Source organism: Eleutherodactylus coqui, chromosome 4, assembly GCF_035609145.1.
Source record: "Eleutherodactylus coqui strain aEleCoq1 chromosome 4, aEleCoq1.hap1, whole genome shotgun sequence".
Taxonomy (NCBI): domain Eukaryota; kingdom Metazoa; phylum Chordata; class Amphibia; order Anura; family Eleutherodactylidae; genus Eleutherodactylus; species Eleutherodactylus coqui.
In genome coordinates, this window is record NC_089840.1 from 46932529 (window position 1) to 46952972 (window position 20444).

General features: G+C 46.4%; 1 protein-coding gene across 1 annotated transcript in view; it reads right to left on the reverse strand.

Annotated features, from left to right (window-relative positions):
- Positions 1 to 20444, reverse strand: part of MPZL1 (myelin protein zero like 1) — a 44615-nt gene that overhangs the window by 16782 nt on the left and 7389 nt on the right. The window contains exons 2-3 of the mRNA XM_066599367.1: positions 1041 to 1210; positions 149 to 362 (exon numbers count right to left, since the gene is read on the reverse strand). Coding sequence (XP_066455464.1) covers positions 149 to 362; positions 1041 to 1210 — 384 coding nt within the window. The remainder of the gene's footprint in view (positions 1 to 148; positions 363 to 1040; positions 1211 to 20444) is intronic.

The window sequence follows — 20444 nt, forward strand, 5'->3', positions numbered from 1 at the left end:
TTGACAAAGAAAGCAGGAAGCAGTTGAAACGTTGCTGAATGTGGACATAATAAAGAACACGTCTGTCTAGATGTGAGTAACACATTTTTGTGCACCCCGGATGCTGCTCCACTTTTGAAGTTGAAATAAAGGAAAAAAAACTACTCACTCTTCTCCACAACGTACAACTTTATCTGCTTTGGAGTACTAGAAATATCCGGAGGATTCATAACAGAACAGCTGTAGGTGCCGTTGTCCTTAAAGGTAATCTTATCAATCTTAATGGACACATCCCTGTTATTGATGTCTCCGGCCCACGTGACCCGATCTTTAAAGCGCGGTAGCTGTCCGGGGTACTGCTTCCCTCCAATGTAGTAGAAAATCTGAAGAAGAAAAAAAAAAAAGCAAGACAAAAATGGATGAATGAAAACTGAAAAACACACAACCTTCTCATTTATTTGCTATGTAGTTCAAATCAATCTATTGCTTTCTGCTATCAGCCACTCTGCTTTTAAAAGCCAAGTGCTTTTAGTTCACTGGTCCTTTAGAAATGCAGAAGCTGCAATGCTTATGTATGGAACATATAAAACCCCAAAAATTCTAATTTCTCTAGGTTCATATTTTTGGGTTAATACGACAGTCACATCCAGAGCTGCATTAAGAATTTTGCCGCTGTCCCGTTGGTTTTTTTTAGGGTGCAGGAAGTATTTATTTCAATGAGAATACATATTGTAATCTATTCAGTGTTGATTTTATCACCTGCGGATTCAAAACGCCATCAAGGAGAAAAAAACATAAATAGTGCTACATGTCACTTCTTGACGCAGAATTCACGCTGGGACGTCTGCATGCAGAATACTCGCACTGAATGGGACTGATCTGTATGCAGACGGCGGCAGCTAAAATGTACATCAGAAATCTGTGCTTGAAAACACACAAGTTTCTGACTACTGACTTTCACAGAAAGCCATGAATTTAGCCGAGTGGACGTGGCCTTAGAAACACTTGCGTAAACCCAGCAAGTGTAACTAGGAAGATCTTGCTAGAGAATCTCATCTTACCACGAGTCCTGCTGCAGTAGAGCCTTCTTCTGTATAAGTCCACGTGATGGAGGTCATGCTGCTTGTCACATCTGTAGACTTGAAGGTGCAAGGCAGTTTTGCGTATGTGCCGTTCTCAACGTATATTAAGTCATTTGGCGTGTAGATTTCCAGAGCCCCGGAATAATGTACTGAGGAAAAAACAAAACGGATATCAATAAGACAAGGCTAGTGAAGAAGCACTAAAACATACAGGGGGAAAATAAACGAATTATGTAAGGAAAAGAAAAAAAAAAATGCAAAAAAGGAGGAGGCAGAGAGACCGATTGCCAAAAAGGGCAAAAATAACCCCAAACTATTTTTTAATTATATTAACGGTAAAACGACTTGCACTGAGAGCACTGGCCCTTTAACAAATAATGCAGGAAAAAAAAAAAAATCAGATGACGACGGGGGTAAAGGCAAATCTACCATGTTTCCCCGATAGTAAGACACCCCCGATTGTAAGACATATCGGGGGTGTCAGGGGGGTCGGCCAATGTAAGCCGTACCCCGAAAGTAAGACATACCGTAGAAAAAAAAAAATCATTACTCACCTCCCCTGGCGTTCTGTCGCGCTCCGGCAGGATGTCGCTCGCTCCTCGTCCCCGGCGCAGCATTGCTTTCTGAATGCGGGGGCTTGAAATCCCCGGCTCCAGAAAGCTAATACACACGCCGTCAGCCAGTTACAGAATGGCTGTGATTGGCTGAAGGCGCACGTGGCTTCAGCCAATCACACTATTCAATGACATCATTGAATGGCTGTGATTGGCTGAAGGCGCACGTGGCTTCAGCCAATCACACCCATTCAATGATGTCATTGAATAGTGTGATTGGCTGAAGCCACGTGCGCCTTCAGCCAATCACAGCCATTCAATGCTGTCATTGAATGGCTGTAACTGGCTGACGGCGTGTGTATTAGCTTTCTGGAGGCGGGGATTTCAACCCCCGCATTCAGAAAGCAATGCTGCGCCGGGGACGAGGAGCGAGCGACATCCTGCCGGAGCGCGACAGAACGCCGGGGGAGGTGAGTAATGATTTTTTTTTATTATAAGACATACCCCGAAAGTAAGACATAGTCTGGCTTTTGGGGATAAAAAGAAAGTAAGACACTGTCTTACTTTCGGGGAAACACGGTATTAAATAGTTTTTTCTTAAGTGTATTCACGAAGGAAAAGTCACAGGAGATGAAGGGGGATAAAAATAACCCCTCATAAAATATCACCTGCCTAGTCAGGAGGAAGTGCACAGCGGGTTAAATGAAGACAAGGGTCCTAAGGGAACTAAGTGATGTGATAGACCACTATTTCTTATATTAAGGGACAGTATTGAGACCAGGGTTGTACTACTGGATTGGCGTAGCGCCAATGTGGTTCCAATATAGAAAAAGGAGTCAAAAAGGGGGCCTGGTAACTAGAGGCCAGCAAGTCTCACTTCAGCAATCGGAAAAATATTTGAGGGGTTTCTGAGAGATGCCATCCTGGAATACAACACTAACTACTTATCATGAGGGTTTGATAATGTCAGATCAGTTTAATCAGCTCCGACCATGAAGCAAGTTCTAGGCTAGATCTGGTAGAGTCTATTGATCTTGTATATCTGGATTTTTCTAAAGCATTTGACACCGTGCCACATAATAGGTTGATATATATGAGACAGCTCGAACTGGGCGAAAACGTGTGTATCTAGGTAAAGAACTGGCTCGGAGATCGAAAGCAAAGGGTGATAAATGGATCATACTCTGATTGGGCCACCGTCACTAATGGGGTGCCAGAGAGTTCAGTATTAGGCCCCATTCTGTTCAATATAATTATCAATGACCTGATAAAATATCGATATTTGCAGAGGATACAAAACTATACAAGGTAATTAATACAACAGAGAACATTGTGCGGCTACAATTGGACCTAGATAAGCTGGGGGCTTGGGTAGAAAATGGCAAATGAAGTTCAATATTGATAAATGGAATGTTATGCACATGGGCAGGAGAAGCGGATGTCACCGATATACACTAAATGGGGTACAGCTAGGGAAAAGTGATATGGAAAAAGACCTGGGGGTACTAGTTGACTGTAGACTAAACTGGAGTAACCAATGCCAGTCAGCTGCTGCAAAAGCTAATAAAGTCTTGGGGTGCATTAAAAGAGGTATAGGGGGCGAGGGACGAGAACATTATCCTCCCAGTATATAAGGCACTTGTCAGGCCTCACATGGAATACTGCGCACAGTTCTGGTCACCGGTGCTCAGGAAAGATGAGGGGGGTTCAAAGAAGGGCAACTAAACTAATACATGAAATGACGGGACTGGAATACCCAGAGAGGCTATCAAAATTGGGGTTATTTACCCTGGAAAAAAGACAGCTAAGAGGCGACCAAATAACTATGTATAAATAAATGAGGGGACAACACATGGATCTCTCCCGCGATCTGTTTATACCCAGGACTGCGACGGTAACAAGAGGGCATCCGGTACGTTTAGAAGAAAGCAGGTTTCATCACCAACACAGAAGGGGGTTCTTTACTGTAAGAGCAGTTAGACTGTGGAACTCTCTGCCTGAGGACGTGGTGATGGCAAAATCCATAGAGGAGTTTAAGAGGGGACTTGATGTCTTTCTAGAGTACTATGATATTACAGGATGTAGACATTAAATTACTAGCAGGGTTGTTGATCCGGGTCTTTGAGACAGGTAAAAATTTTCAAACGTTGATCCCATGGATTACTGCCATTACGGAGTCGGGAAGGTTGGTTTTTTTGCCTTCCTCTAGATCAACAATGGGGGTGAAAACAGGCTAAACTAGATGGAAATTGTCTTTCAGCCCAATATACTATGCTACTATATTACTATGTAAGGGAAAATGAAACATCCACAATATAATGATTGGCAGGTGCTATCCGGTATAGAAGTTCTGTTGGTGACTAATGTCATGATAGTGTATTAATCCCTTTAAGTTCTCGTTCACATCAGCGTTTTCTTGGGCACAAATATAACGCTGCAGACTGCGCCATTTTCAAACTGAAACAAACTGAAGCCTTTGTTTTATTTCATTTACTTCCACCAAAAAGGAGAAGGGAGAGCTCCGATTAACCATCCAAACAGGAGTTGATAGGAGCTCTTCAGAGAGTATTACAGCACCCATTATCGGCTCCTGCCCACGCACTGATATTATACTACGGGGAATAGATTCTTCTTGCACAAAAGCAGAAAGCAATTTGGGGGGGGGGGGGGGGGGGGGGTAGAGTTATTGCAGCATGCTTCATTTTTTTCCGGATTCCACGTGAACGGCTTCCATTGAAGTCAATGGACGGCTTCCGATCCACGGCCCTTACGCAGTCACATTGCGAAAAGGTTGTAGATTCCACATAAGCACTAGGCGATGATGCGGGTAAAGCACTAGTTTAAAAAAAAAAAAAAACACTTTACAAATCTGTACTGCGCATGTCCGAGCGGACCATCCTTAGTACAGAAGAAAAAGTAACTAACTAGGTACACGTGGGCACCGCTGCTGGCAGAGCCAGGGTCCGCATGCAGTGTGCAGGGGGCCTCAGTAGTTTGTAGCGCATCCACTAGTTCCTCCTTTACGAACTGTAACTACTGTTGCTTTTTGCTCAGACGTTGTATCACTTGCACATCCTGCTCCTGGAAGCAATTCAGGATGCCAGCAGAAAATCCCACAAACCATTTGCTCCCTGGACACGGTTGGTTGTAGTAAGTGACCTTTCAGTTGTGCACGGCTCCTTGGTGGAGCAGATATGAGTATATTCACCGCTCACGTATCATATTAGACACCGGACAGCGAGTCGGAGCAGTGGTGTCAGGACAGAAGCTCCAGCTCATGCAAAACATGCTTAATTAACAACTATGAACCCACTAAGGTAGACGGGTCCTGCAATATCAACAATGCAGAATGTAACAGCCCTACATGTATAATAGCATCAGGTCTGACGACAAATCTGGAAAACCCTTTTATGGTCTCTTTCAGGACACCTATAAAGAAGCCACAAACCCCAGGCCCAAGAGCGGGTCTGACGAAGCCAAATGAAGAGCATCACAGCTCCCCGTTACATAGATGACAAACCTATGGCATAATGAATAATTGTAGTCAATAACTGTCAACAAGACCGGAAAAAGCCAAACTGAGCCGACAGGAACCAAAAGGAAGGGACGCAGAGCAGGACATGGCGGTCATCTGTGCAGCTCATTCAGCCGCGGTCCTGAAAAATTAATGGCGCATTTCCCATCCTATAAAGTGATGACATAAGGATTTGAACACTTTATGATTGGTGGAAGTCTGTACTGGGGGACCTGAACCAATCCTGAGAGTGAAGGGTCCACAGTGCTGGCGTGGCTATGCACCCCTTTACTCCTTGACAGTGATAATATGAAGGCGTCCAGTCGCATCTTCCCACTATAAGGGGATGCAGTGCCGCCCCTCCAGTCTCAGAATCGGCGGGGGTCCCAGAGGTCAGACTGATCATAAAGGGATGGCATGTCCTAGCCATACGTCATTACATGGGAGCAGCTGTTTATGCAGAAAAGATTTGAAGGGGCTTCAAAAAGCATTTGGCCAAAAGAAGAGAATACCAACTCTGCGGCACAAAGCCTCAGTTCTCTGCATGCAGTGTAAATAATGGAGGTTACTCTTCTGGTTGCCATGGCTATATGCAAGGTACATACGTGTACAGTTTCACCTTTGTGCATCTATTTCTATAAAAATATCTTGTGGTTGAATTTTGTAAGCAGGTTTGTTATTCTTGCAAAAAAATAAAAAAAAACAACGAAAACACAATAATGGGGATAAAGTGAAATGTTCGAACTTGTCCAAATAGTTAAAATGTGTTCCGTGCGATCAGTTTTGGCCCTCCTGACCAGACCCAGTTTAAGTAGTAATAACGTTAGAATGGTTTAACTTATGCAAGTAATCCTGAGAATGCTTTCCGGGACTCCTCCTACTGCATGTTGGGGGGCATTTTTGATCACTACATTTAATCCTAAATTTACAGAACACTTAGTAGCAATTGTCAAACGGAGTTTTCCTGCATGTAAGACAGAATCATAGAACACAAACACGATTTACCGTATGTACCATGTAGGTTGGTAGCATTTAGGACGCATCCCTTTATTATGCTTCTGCAATTCTAGCGGCAAGTTTTGTAATTTTGATGAAATTACCAGAATCTATTTTGTAAAAGGACCAATTCAGTTCTGAAGTGACTTTATTTTTTCACTACTTTTGAACAATAAAAGCATTTTCCATACAATTTTTTCTTGCCTTGCAATGTCCAAAAACACAGCTTTATTATTTCATCTGCAGAGCGGTTTGAGGGCTCGTTGGTGGCAGCCCGAGTTGAAGTGTTCATTGGTACCATTTTAGAGTGCATGTGACTTTTTGATCATTTATTGTGTGTTTTGGGAACCAAGATCTACAAAAATCTGCAGCTCTGACATTGTTTTTTTAGCGCGTGGTATAAACGATGTGTTACCCTTATTCTGTGTCATTACGATTCTGGTGAAACCCAATACGTATTGTTTCATTTTTTCAGATCTTACTACTTTGGGACAGTAAAAAAAAATTAAAAAAAAAAAAAAATTTATTTTTTATTTTGCACATCGCCATTTTCCAAAAGTCATAAGTTTTTATTCTCCCATCTACGGAGCTGTATGGGGGCTTGTTTTTGTGGAATGAGTTGACGTTTTTATTAATACTATTTTGCGGTGCATACAACCTTTTGATCACTTTTTATTTAGTTTGTATTGCAGAAATTGTCTTTTTTCTTTTTATACTGTGTTCACAGTATGGGAAAAAAATGCATAAGGCCCAAAGGTCATTACTTCACCTCCGATTGCCAAGGTAATCATCAGCACCCTATGATCAGATTGCGGGGTGAAGGATGGAGCCCCCCTCCCTCAACAATCCCTCTAGATGCCGCTATCTGCATAGACAGTTGCATCTAAAGGGTTAAATCACCAGGATCGGGGCTAAGCTAATGTAATTTACATGTCCGGTGCGCTGTGGGAAGTACTGGCCTCCTGCACCGTACATATGTGGAGCAAGTTGGGAAGGGGTTAATACAACAGGATGACTAGAAAAGCAGCCATAACACTAAAGGGAGATAAACTAAGACTGGTGGTTCATTCATGACCGTCTTCACTGTCCATGGAGTAAAATGTGCCAAAATCTATTAAGAAGCGTATTTTGCCCCAAACTGAAACCTACAACCACTCTGAGCGGGGGCAGATCTGTGCTAGAATGTAAAGAAATTTCTAGTGAAAATGATAGAAGATCCATCAGCCCTCCGGGTATGTGTACCAGGTGCATTCAGATCGCTTTATTGTTATTACCACAAGATTGCGGCAACATGCCAAGGTTACGCTGCCCTTCTCTGAAGCCACGGCAAGAGACCATGAGCGGGCATCCCCGGGTGACTGTATCCTCAATGCCACATCCACAGAAAATAGAGTTCACAGATGTTAAAAAAGAGGAAATGAGACGGTAAAGCGATAATCTCCGGCTTCATCACCTTCCTTACATGAAGAAGTCACTGAAACCGGTTTTGCAATCTTGAAGATGTAAGTGACAAACACGGCCCCTCTAGGTTTTCTCGCTTTCTCAATCCTTGAATTTTCAGCATCTAATACAAACAATCCCGCCAAAGCACGGTATAATACAGCGGTCGCGGTTCCTTCCCGGCATATCATGGAAAATGGGATATTGCAACGTCTTCATTCTTGGCTGCGATGCAGCAGAGACTGACAGCAGATACAGCAACTGGCACCCCCTACTGGTAGCCGAAATCGTCACCCTCTCTCTGCCCTGTGCCTATCCTAAATAGAAAAAAAAAAAGCACCTTTTGATCCGGAAAACAAGTCGCAGCATGCTCCATTTTACTGCGGCTCCTGCACGGACGGCTTTCGTTGAAGTTAATGAAAGCTGCCCGATCCGCAAGTGAATTAGGGGAAACGGGAGTTTAAAAAAAATAATAAAAATTAAAAGCTACACTGTGCATGTGCGGAGGTGCAGCGGCCGGGGCTTCTGCACACATCTGCAGTGACGAAAATAGACTCGGACGGGGATGCAGTGTCCTCTGCAGCGGGCAGGGTCGGATACCGCTGCAGGCTCCTGCGTGCAGAACCAGATACACCCGTGGACATGAGGCCTTAGTTGGTGTAGACAAATGTTTACTGTAGCACAAAGCAGGGCAAATACAGTGGGTCATGTTTAAGATTACGGCTGGCAACCCAATGAGTGGTTCTAGCGTGTGGACAAAAAAAAAAAAAAAACACAACAGCTACATTTTCAAATACTCCACAAAATTAAGTTACAAATTTCTATGTACACAGCTCCTCTAAAGAGTTATACATCGCCATGGTTACAGAATACAAACCCTCAGATCCTGCGGTCATAGTCTGTCCCAAGTGTCCTTAGTAGATTCGTTATAAAAGTAGAATAGAAATGAAAACTATTCTGTAGGCTTCTGAGCTAGTTATACTGAGTGCAGCTCTGGAGTATCATCCAGGATATAACTCCGGATCAGTACAGGATAAGTAATGTGATGTATATACACAGTGACTCCACCAGCAGAACAGTGAGTGCAGCTCTGGAGTATAATACAGGATGTAACTCAGGATCAGTACAGGATAAGTAATGTATGTACACAGTGACTCCACCAGCAGAATAGTGAGTGCAGCTCTGGAGTATAATACAGAATATAACTCAGGATCAGTACAGGATAAGTAATGTGATGTATGTACACAGTGACTCCACCAGCAGAATAGTGAGTACTGCTCTGGAGTATCATCCAGGATATAACTCAGGATCAGTACAGGATAAGTAATGTAAGTACACAGTGACTCCACCAGCAGAATAGTGAGTGCAGCTCTGGACTATAATACACGATGTAACTCAGGATCAGTACAGGATAAGTAATGTAATGTATGTACACAGTGACTCCACCAGCAGAATAGTGAGTGCAGCTCTGGAGCATAATACAGGATGTAACTCAGGATCAGTACAAGATAAGTAATGTCATGAATGTACACAGTGACTCCACCAGCAGAATAGTGAGTGCAGCTCTGGAGATACAGCGTGACCCACTCGGTGGAAGCATGAAAAATTCAGCTATAACTGCAAGACTAAAAGATGATACCTTAATGAAATTTGGTCAAAACATACGTTACATGTGAATCAGGAACCCCTTATTACATGTGCTGAAAGCGTCCTCAGTTTGTGGTCAAACACACCTGAACCCGGCACGCCATATTGCTGAACATTCAGGCACCCATGTCCGGCATCACTGCAGCAGTTTCTTGGGTTATGCTCTTTTTCAATTCCTGGAAAGTTTATGATTTATTCCAGTAAACTTTCCTTTTCAGCAGATCGCGCAAGAAAACGTCTGCTGGGGTCAAATCAGGTGACCGCAGCGGCCACAGTCCCTTAGAAACGATTCGATCACACAAAAAGCGCTTAGATGTCAGGCATGAGACGCTGGAGGTGCGGCAGGTCGCCCCATCCTGCTGAAAGCAGCCAGTGCTAATATTCTCATCCTCCAACTGATTTATGAGCGGGCGAAAAAAAATCTCCCACATTCCCCGCGCCGGTCACAGTACTGCGAGGCCAATTATCAATTGCTGTGATATCACGCATCAGATGCCAACGTGTTCAATCGGGGGCTCGTGGATTTGGTTTGTATTTTCAGCTGCCCGTAGCCGAATATTCTGAGAGTTTACATAGTCGGATGAGTGAAACCAAGTGACAAAGAATATTCGGATTGTAGGTGATAAACGCTTCATCCCAATGGGGTTTGCTTTCACTTCATGCACGTCCGTCACTCGGCAGTCACGAACATGAACTCTCTGCAGTTCTTTGGCAAGCGCTCTTGGATGTCCCCATCTGCTGATCCAATTTGTGTAAAGTCTTTCCTGTGCATCGCCAGATGGGATGTGAAGGGTGCGAGTGGGAGTCAGCTAAGCTGGTGTCACCGCGACCGTCACCAGCGCTTCCCAAATAGCAGCATCTGCAGCGATGGGTAACTTGTGGTGGTAACTGTGACCTCAGAGCCCTGCGCCCATGTAAAGGGGCCTTTAGTAGTGACGGAATCAGATAGAATCTGGGAGTGGTGGTAAGGTAACCAGATAGCATATACCTAGAGAGAAAAAGGCATCTCCGCACTTCCATATCCACTGGATTAGTGTTTAATATATAGTTAAAAATCATACAGAGAGGCATACAAAAAAAATATACAGGTTATGCAACGCGTTTCCAGGCAAAAACTAATGACCCGTCTTCAGCATAGATCATCAATAGTTAATCACTAGGGACCCACCCCATGGGATCTCAAGCGATCACCTGATCGCCCGTTCTGCTGTCAGGGCAGCCGGCCAGATGTGCATCATTGGAGATGGCAATAAAAGTGGCCTAGCTGGCTTCACTCCCATTGAAATCAATAGGAGCTGATGCAGCTGTTCTACTTCCATGCCTGTTCCCGGGGTCGGAGGTGGAAGTGCCAGATATGTAATAGCTACTGCTCTGCCCTGCCTTATCACTTATGCAGCGATCATAGGCAATACAGGACGCCAGTGTCTGGCGTCCTGTTGCCATGGTGACAGGCCGGGCTCTCGCGATGACATCGCGAGTTCCGAGCGGAGACACAGTGGGAGTCCGCTCCCTCTGTGAAATCTTTCCCTGCCGCGATCTACTTAGATCGCGTCAGGGAAGGGGTTAACAGCGGGACGCCGGCTGTGACTGACAGCCGGCTCCCGCTGCGGGATAGCGCGGGATCATATGTGATCCCGCGCTATCCCCAGGACGTAAGTTTACGCCCTGTTGCAGGAAGTACCAGGCTGCCAGGACGTAAACTTACGCCCTGTTGCAGGAAGTACCAGGCTGCCAGGACGTAAACTTACGCCCTGCAGCAGGAAGGGGTTAATAGAAAGAGTCCCCTTTCCCTGTTCAGGATCCTCACCTATTAGCCAGAGTGGAGATCAGCTTCAAAAAGGGTCTATTTTTAAAGGACCTAACCAGTGTGTGCATTACATAGAGCGCCCCCACTGATTTCATGAAGAGCTCAAGGGGCTGTCAGAGATAAAAGTTATGTAAAAAATGGCTACTTCATGGGCAACAGAATAGAGAGCTCATCCTCCCCTCTCCCGGCTCCACACAAGGCCCCAGTCGGCAGCTCTGCAAATGACATGTTGTGTACCGGCTACTACCGCATGTAAACAGGTCAGCGAGGAGACCCAGCGCTGCCAGTAGGAGCCGGGCGGGGAGAAGAGACTAGAAGCTCTATTTTTATTTTACCATTGGGGTGAAGTTCTTAGGCCCAATGCCCACGGACGAACATTCTGTGGCGAGATTCAGCACGGAATTTCCGGGTTGCACGCTGCCATATGACTGCATTAGTTTATGCAATCCTATGCTGACCGCCGCAATTTGACCACGTGAATCTCACATGGTATTAAGATCGTGGCATCTCCTATTTCTGTGCGGGCCGGACAGGTAAGCGGGAGGTCAATGCTGGGGCACGGGTCGCATCCTGTGGCGTGAATCTCGCATTCGGAATCCGAACCGGCCGTGGGCACGAGGCCTTACGTAAAATATAATAAATACATAAACAGGCTTTCCCATCCACTAGGTTTACTCACACCCCTGTAACAGGCCAGGATTTTTTCATTGTAAAAACGCCATTAAAGAGGAATCATTTCATATCATTTCCACCTTCAATGTGACCCGTTATCTGTACTCTTCCCCTAAAACTAGTACTTCGCTGATGTAACCTTTGACTTGATGACAGCATTCAGTCTTTTTAGGTCGGTGTCTATACGCCTGGCACATCCTGATTTGGCCATTTATGCCCACTCTTCCTTGCAAAAGCATCTCGTGTGTAGCGCCCTCTTCTGGTCAATCCACAGGTCTACGATGGGATTCAGGTCTGGGCCATTCCAAAACTTTGATCTTTTGGTGAAGCCATTTTTTTTGCTGATTTGGAGATATACTTTGTATTGTCGTGATGAAAGGTGAAACTCCTCTTCATCTCCAGCTGTTAAGCAGAGATCTGAAGGTTTTGTGCCAAAATGAACTGATATTTGGAACTGTTCAGAATTCCCTCCACCATGACTAAATCCCCAGTTCCAGCAGCAGACAAACAGCCCCAAAACGTAATGCTGCCCCCACCATCCTCACTGCGGGTTGGTGGTCCTCTGGTGATGCCATGCTGGCTTTGCACCAAACATACCTTTTGGAATTCTGGCCAAGAAGTTCCCCCTTGGTCTCCTCAGACATAACACGTTCGCCCACAGGCTTGATGGAGGTTTTGGCAAAACAGTCGGGCTTGGATGTTTTTCATTATTAGAAAAGTCTTCCATCTTGCCCCCCCCCCCCCCCTCCCCCGACATATGAAGAATATGGGAGACGGTTGTCACATGCACTACACAACCAGCACTTGACAGACTCCTGCAGCTCCTTTACTGTTGCTGTTGGCCTCTTGGCAGATCCTGGACCAATTGTCTTCTGGTTGTTTCATCAATTTTTGAGGGAGTCCAGTTCTTGGTAATGTCACTGTTGTGCCAAATCTAATCCACTTCTTGCTAACCATCTTCACTGTGCTCCATGGTATATGTAATGCCTTGGATATGTTTTGGTCCCCGTCTCCTGACTGACACCTATCCTCTGTACACAAATCTCAGATAACCCCATTAACCCTTTCCAATCCAATTTGTATTCTGGTTTTCCTAGGGGGCTTACTCTTTTTCTGCCATTATACAACGGCGCTATCTGCTGGCTAAAACCAGTACTGCATGAGGTGACACGTTGGATAGGCTCCGACAGCAGAGAGGCTGGTAATTTACAGTAAGAGAACCCCGACTGACATGTTCCACCATCGGAGCTGTACAGCCTTAAATCATAATGTCTTAAGACGTCAGACAGTGAAGTGGAAAGGGTTAATGTAGATGCTGCAGGGAAACATCACAGATTACAGCTGATCGCTGGGACAGCCAGTAATAGTACCTTCTGTCATTAGCCTAATGCTTCGGGACCCTTTTAATGAAAAAGGGACTTGGTGCTTCTGTAACCTAAAGGGACTGATGCTTTTAGGGGTAGGGTTTATTCTTGACTGGACTGTGTACTCCTGAACACTAACTCCCCGCTGTAACTCATGACATACATAGTCACTGACATCTAATCAGCACTTAAATCATTACATAAAATACTGAATAAACATAAAAAGCAAAAAAAAAAGAAAAAAAAGTTTATGATTAACACTGAATCTGCAGATTAGTCAGCACTGCCAGGAAGGAGCAGCCTCACGAGAGCACGGTGAATCACAGCGTACGATGGACGGGGGCAGCCCTTTTTGGCTGACAGGCACGTGTAGGGATGTCACATGGGAAAAAAAATAAGTCATGAAAAATCCTTCTCACGAACAGCAGCCAAAATTGTGGGTTTTATGCGGGATTACGTTGTTTATGGACAAAACTTCATTTGCCTCTTGCCACCGGATAGTGCGACCTAGCTGGAAGCAGTGGCCCAGACCAAGGTAGCCAGCAGCGCTATGCCCTTTCCATAATGCCCAGAGAAGTAACTGGCAGTTACAAGTCAGCGCAGTACAGCTAGTTATGCCATTTTCATAGCTGCAGACAGCGTAGCTCGCCGTGCCACACAGTTCATAGAACGCCTATTGATCTCCATGGCCATTACAGAAACAGGGTAGCGGGGGCCCAAGTGAGGCGGTGGGACGTGCATCTATCAAACCTGTGCATACACCAGAAGTGTGTCAGATGGGAATACCCCATTAGAACTGCAGCATGAGAGATAAGGGTGTGTGTTTATCAGGACATGCTGGGAGTTGTAGTTTCAAAGACCACAGTGATACTATATGTCCTTGTCTGCAGATAACCATCTGCTATACAGGACTGATATAAAATGCCCATCCTATTAGTTGTTTGAAGAAGACGAGGTCAATTACCAGTCAGATACCTCAGTGCCAACCAGCTTAACAGAAGAACAAACCCAGACTAACCGTAATCTCAGTGAAACCGCACATAATTACAGATCTACAATCCCTGAAGCCTGCAGTGTAATGGCATTCCTCATGCAGCATGTAAACTGCAGCCCTAAGAGCCCTCTTACATGGGATGACTGCCGGCTGGATGTATCCGGCAGTCTCAGCAATCATTCCTGTTACACAGTATCAATCATCGCTGAGTGAATGGAGGAGTCGTGGGCCGGGGATCCCGACCGCCTCCATTCACAGTAAACAGGCAGTCGTTCATAAATTAACAACTGCCTGTTTAGGACTAATGCCCACGGCCAGATTTCTGCTGTGTTTCACACGGCGGAAATCCGCGGCATTAACCCGCAGCTATTTGGTTCTATTGAACCCAATAGCTGAATGTTCACGCTGCGGAATTCCGCAGCGTGAAAGAAACCGCGGCATGCTCTAATTGCTGCGGAAATACACATGGTCGGTTTCCATTGTAGTCAAAGGAAGCCGGCCGTCACGCTATACTTCCGCTGTAGCACAGCAGAAGTATCGTGTGATTACGCGTTCCCGCCCACCGCTGGTTGCTTCATCCCGCACTGCCGGTGTGTCACGAGCTGTACTGCGCATTCGCGCTGGCTTGCCAGGCAGAACGCGCACAGCTGGTCTGGAGAGAGGAGTACGGGGTCTGTGTGGGGGGGGGCGACGTGACGGACTCCACTGCAATATTCCGCTGGCGGAGTCAGTCATGCCCGTGGGCATGAGGCTAATGATGCCTGATACTCGTCACTGTTTCCTCACTCCTGTGCTCCTGCACGGGAACTAGCAGAGCCGTCTTGCTCACGGAACAGCCAGCAGGGGGCGGCGCAGTGCAGGAGATCTCTCCTCTCGCTCCCCCGCCCCTCTCCATTGAGATACACAGCAGCCGTTCACTACTGAACAGCCGCTGTCTAAACTGAACGATGAGCTTCATCGCTGATCTTTTATGCCGCATAAAAGATTTAGTTTAATATTACAATATACCTCGTTATACACTTCGTTTCCCCCACAGCCACCAGAAGTGCTATAAGACCATGAACATCTTTTTATAGCCAGTTGCAGACGAGTGTACTACGGGCACCTGACTATGGCCGAGTGCCCCAACCCAACCCTGGGTCTACTGACCAGAATTTATAGTATCACTGGAATGTGCGATGCTTTGAGTAGATTTAATAATGACAATATCACTAATACTGGAGGATACATGAGCGTCAGTTTAGAAGGCAAGGAGATTTGTAGAAGAAGGAGACCGTTGTAGTTTATACACTATTATGGTAACAAAAACGCATCACGGAACGAAAAATCGTCTGAGTTTACCCATAAACTCAGACAATATCTACACATCAAGGATTACACGCTGCCACCACATACACAAAACCACCAAACAATGAATGTGAAACTCTAAAGTCTTTCGCTGATAAGTGAATGACCCGATGTGTAACCATAATCTATAAATACGTTGGACTTTGGCGCATCTCTTGGACACGCTCACAGCATCCCGCACACTGAGGAATAGACGGCTCAACCAACAGGAAATAAACAGTCTAGTCATCAAAGGGATTCTCCTTCAAGAGGAAACGTGAAAAGTAACAAAGTACAATGTCCCGTAGACAGACACGGGGAGACGATCGGAAACAACAAAACTAGACCCCAAAATAACTTCACCCATCTGTTATCTGCATATATACACACTTCATTAAAAAAAAAAAAAAAAAAATTACAAAAATTAAAAATTCCTCCTTTAGAAAAAGTTGTGCTTTGCTGTAAACCTCTTCCGCTTGTGTAGAGCTTGTTGACCACTAGACGTCTCTGACACAATCCAGGAGGTTTTGCCCAGATAACAGAGTTAGAGGGGTGTAATATTGGAAAGCGAGAAGCTGGAGGGTCGCATCGACAAATTGCCGTCCGAGCCAGTCTGACCAGTGGATGCGTGAGGGCATGGAGGAAGAAAAAAGGTCCACAATGCAATCGGGCTCAGGACTCCCTCGACAGAACACCAGTAGCGAGGATCATCTGAAAAGCGTGAGCAGCTCCATCCGTTTTGTTGCCCACCATCCAGAGACAGGAGGCAGCATCATTACACCCGTGTCTGTCCAAACCATTTTCAGGCACTTGGCTGAAGAACATTTGCTCTCACAGTGCCCATTATATATACGGCCTTTGACATTAATCCTCGCTGCTTCCATTTGCAGTGGTGTCATGAATGACAAAACTGGATGCTGCAGAGTGGAATCGGGTTGTCTTCAGCAACAAATCCAGGTTAAGTTTGGGTGATGACAAAGGCCATGTTCGTGTCTGAAGACCGCAGGGTGAGCGCCTCAATCCTGCCCCCTGCTGGTGTGATGGGTGGGGCCCATTACATACCACAGTCAGTCACCCCTACGTGTGGTAAGAGGGACAATGACAGGGTATTAGTGTATCTTGACGCCACCGGAAAAAGTGGTGGAGTCAAGATACAGGAGCTTTGACAGTGTGCTTACGCCCCCTTTTCCTGATTGGCTGCATGCCATTCTCCCTTTGTTTGGCCTCACTGGTCCTGCTTCTGGCCCCACTTTGACTGTAGCCGACGTACCAACAGCGCTCAAGGTGGCCTGAAGCTGATCTCCCTGGCGCCCCTTCCTAATGCTTACAGCCGCCGCTGTTACTGTCCCTGCCGGAGCTTCCTCCTCCTTACAGCTCCTGCCGGTGGCCGATGTCAGCTCCACTTGCTGGCACGGGGGCCCCTGCAGGTGCTGGGCACGCTGCTGAGACCTCCTGCTCCTGGCCCCAGTGTAACAGGGTATTAGTGTATCTTGACGCCACCAGGAAGTCCTGGGGGAGTCAAGATTGACAGGGTGGTCACACCCCATGTAGCTGATAGTGTGGCTGGATGCTGTGCAGCCTAGGTCCTGGAAGGTCACTACAATGTGCAGGAAAATACATCGAGCTGTCGGTAGCCACCGCGAATACAGCTGTGGAGGTGGGGCCCCTTCAGCGGCGCAGCCGCCCAAGCTGCTTCACCCCCCTGTGCCCGCCATCATCCCGACCCCACTGTGCGCTTCAACACAGATCGGGGTGGGCGGCTTTTGCACGCCCGTTGGGGAAGTGGTTTCAGAATCCACAATGGCTGCCTGCAGCGGACGCCGGGAGGCAACAGACCGTGGCCCGTGGGAGAATGGGGTTAGAGGTGGCAGAATGGCCGACTGCAGCGGCCACCGGCAGGCAACAGAGCGCGGCCTGTCGTGGAATGCGTTTTGAGCTGCCAGAATGGCCGCTGGAGCAGGGGCCGGGAGCCTATGGAGGTGCAGGGCAGGCTGACGGCGGCAGGCTACAGAGATTCCTTAAACCGTGGAAAGGTGTTTAGGCCAGGATCGCACGGAGGTGCGGGGAGCACTGCATTCCAGCAGCAGCGTTGTGGGCTGCCAGGACCTGAGGCAAACCCACATTTTCAGCCAATCAGCTACAGGGGGCGTCACCCCCTGTCAATCTTGACTCCACCACTTGTTCATGGTGGCGTCAAGATACACTAATACCGTGTAACATTAGGCGTGATGGTGCCTGCGCTGCTCAAACCTCGTACTCGTGGCCCCGCTATACAAGTAGGCACCGGCATCCTCCCAGCATCGCTGAAGTTCAGCACCTACACTCACATGCACAAGAAGCAGGACCAGCCAATCACAAAATAGGGGGCGTGGCTGTACTGCCAAACCCCCTGTATCTGGACGCTACCTCCACTTCAAGTGGCGTCAAGATACACTAATACCCAATGACAGCTCAATGATATGTTCAGGACATCCTGCAGCCACATGTGTTCCTCTCATGGTGGCGTCCAAGAGGCAGCAGGGTAATGCTCAACCGCACACACAAGGGGAAGGGGCAGGGTGGTCACAGGATCCCCCACAACATTGTCACACTTCCATTGCTGTCCAGTTGCAAGATTCATCACCAATACAACATGTACGTGACCTCCTGAGACATCTATCAGTCGTGAGAGGCCAGCCTTACTGAGACATTCTATATAAATGTGAAGATGGTTGCAAAGACCATATGCGTCAGTCTTCTGATGCAGTGAGGAGCTGAAAGAGCAGAGCGCTCACAGCCCCTTCATTTGATTGATCAGCAGAGGTCTCATCACACAGACCCCCCCCCCCCCCCACCACCACCACCACCACCACCACCGATGAAAACTGACATGTAAGAAGTTTTTTAAAAAGTGCAGTTACTCTACAATGGAGAGCTCCCAAGAAATGGCAATGGCCAATATAAATGGGTTTTCCAGGCTCAACAAATTATTCAAACTTTGTAATATAATTTATCAATTCTTCATAGTTTAAGACCTCTGCATGCTGTCAGTAAGCGGTTATTTAGCAGCCTTCATGGACAGATCTTTCTGGATTTGCTGCATAAAATTTCTGCAATAAATCTGTAGAAAGCCACTGAGCAACAGCAAGCCTGAACCAAAGTGAGCAGATTCTCAGAAAGCAAAGAAAATACTAATTTGCGCTTGCAAATTATGCTGCAAACTCACTGGTAAGACCCCATTTACAGTGACAGATGAGCGATTACCTTTGCATACTCTATAGTAGCCAAGTAGCTACTTAAGAGCTATGCAGGCGCAGCGGGACATCGCCGCGGCCGCTAAAAGAGTACAGCTGTTTTGCATAAGCAAACAGCTGTGTTGTTCTTCGTGATTACAGCTCGCGTCCTGCTGTGAACTACCAGCAGGACGCGAGCTGAAAGAATCTCATCAGCGCTGCCGACTGATAACAGTCTGCACCGCTGATAAGGAGTTCATCGTTCATGAGCGAGGAACGACTCGTGCACGAAAACTGCACGATGTCCATGCATTTAGACCCAATGATTCTTGCTCAAAAGACGGCTTTGAGCAAACTTTGGGCAAGAGTCGTTGGGTGTAAATGGGCCTTAACACATAGCAAAAAAAGCAATGTTATACTTAGAGGATTCATTCAAATCTGTAGAGTTCGTGACAGAAATTAACATGCTGCGGATTTCAAGTCCGGACCGCATGTCAATTTCCGCGCATGAAGGTTCTGCGGCATGGGCAAAATGCATTAAAATCTAATCTACTTGCTACTTGCATCATGCTACTCTATTCCCCAAACCCAAAGCACTTCCAACTCGTGTGAACCTACCCTGTGGAACTAAACACTAAACTCCCACTGCAGCATATAAAGCACAGATCTTGAATAGGGTGAGAAACTGCAGAACCTTTCGCATTCATCGGCTTTATTAGCTGAAAATGGAATACCATGTTAAAGCGATTGTGCCCAGGAGATGCCCAGTCATGAGGCCATTCCCTCTCTGCCCAGGAGATGCCCGGTCACAAAACAGCAAGCAGGGAAAATGTAGTAATTACAGTCAACAATGTAATGAATATTAGTGCCAAGTCCTCCAGAGTTGGAGCCGCAGTGGCCCGCTGACATGCTTCCCTCCCACTATGATGCCCACATGCCCTTACAGATAATACAGAATGGGCACCACATTCACAGAGGTGCAGCATAGACAGATGTGATTGCTGGTGCAAGTGCCTTGTTTTACTGATTCACACCCTACGGAGAAAGATATCCAGCCAACATATGGGGCATGACTACTCCCTGCACACTTACTGATCACAGCTGATCCCATGACATTTGGCCATTTTCAGCCGCGACAGCAATCAGAAAGAGGTTTCCATACGTTATAGATACTTATACACCATAGCATTTTTCTAGATCAGTCCACAAGAGGCCGGGGAGCAGCGACGTTCCCCAGGCGCTTCATCACCTCACATTACCCGCTGCTAAAGAGAAGTAATGAGGAGCAGCCATAATAAGCGGCATTCTCTTTCTCCCACTGTACTAATATCAATTATTTATAGATTCACTGACTGCAGCACCAACAGAGGAAGACTAAAGCCCAAGTGTTTACAGGGGGAACGGGCTTCACCCAACATCACAAGGACTTAAAAGGGATATTCATTCCAAATAGATCATACACTAGCAAAGCAGTCAACTGTAATCTATCAAAATCTATTGTTCACTGTTATCAGGCATTTTGGGGCTCATTATTTCTTAATGGTATGAGCTGCAGGAAGCGCTGAAGAATCCCTTCACCAATGATGACTAGGTCAGGTCGCATATGACCACTATTAAGACTCTCTAGGAACCTTTATATCAGCTGCTGTCCTACTCACTATTGGGTCAGTGGCCCTTTAAGGGTAAATCCACAGGGGGTAAGGGGGTAGAATTTAACAGCAGATCTGCAGTGCACTTGTCCCAGTATGACAACACAGCACTATGGGAATAAACCCACGTCATTCCAACCGACTGTGTAGATTTCCACGTGTCCGACTGCGTTTACTACAGATATAGTGATCATGGCCTTGTGAATCC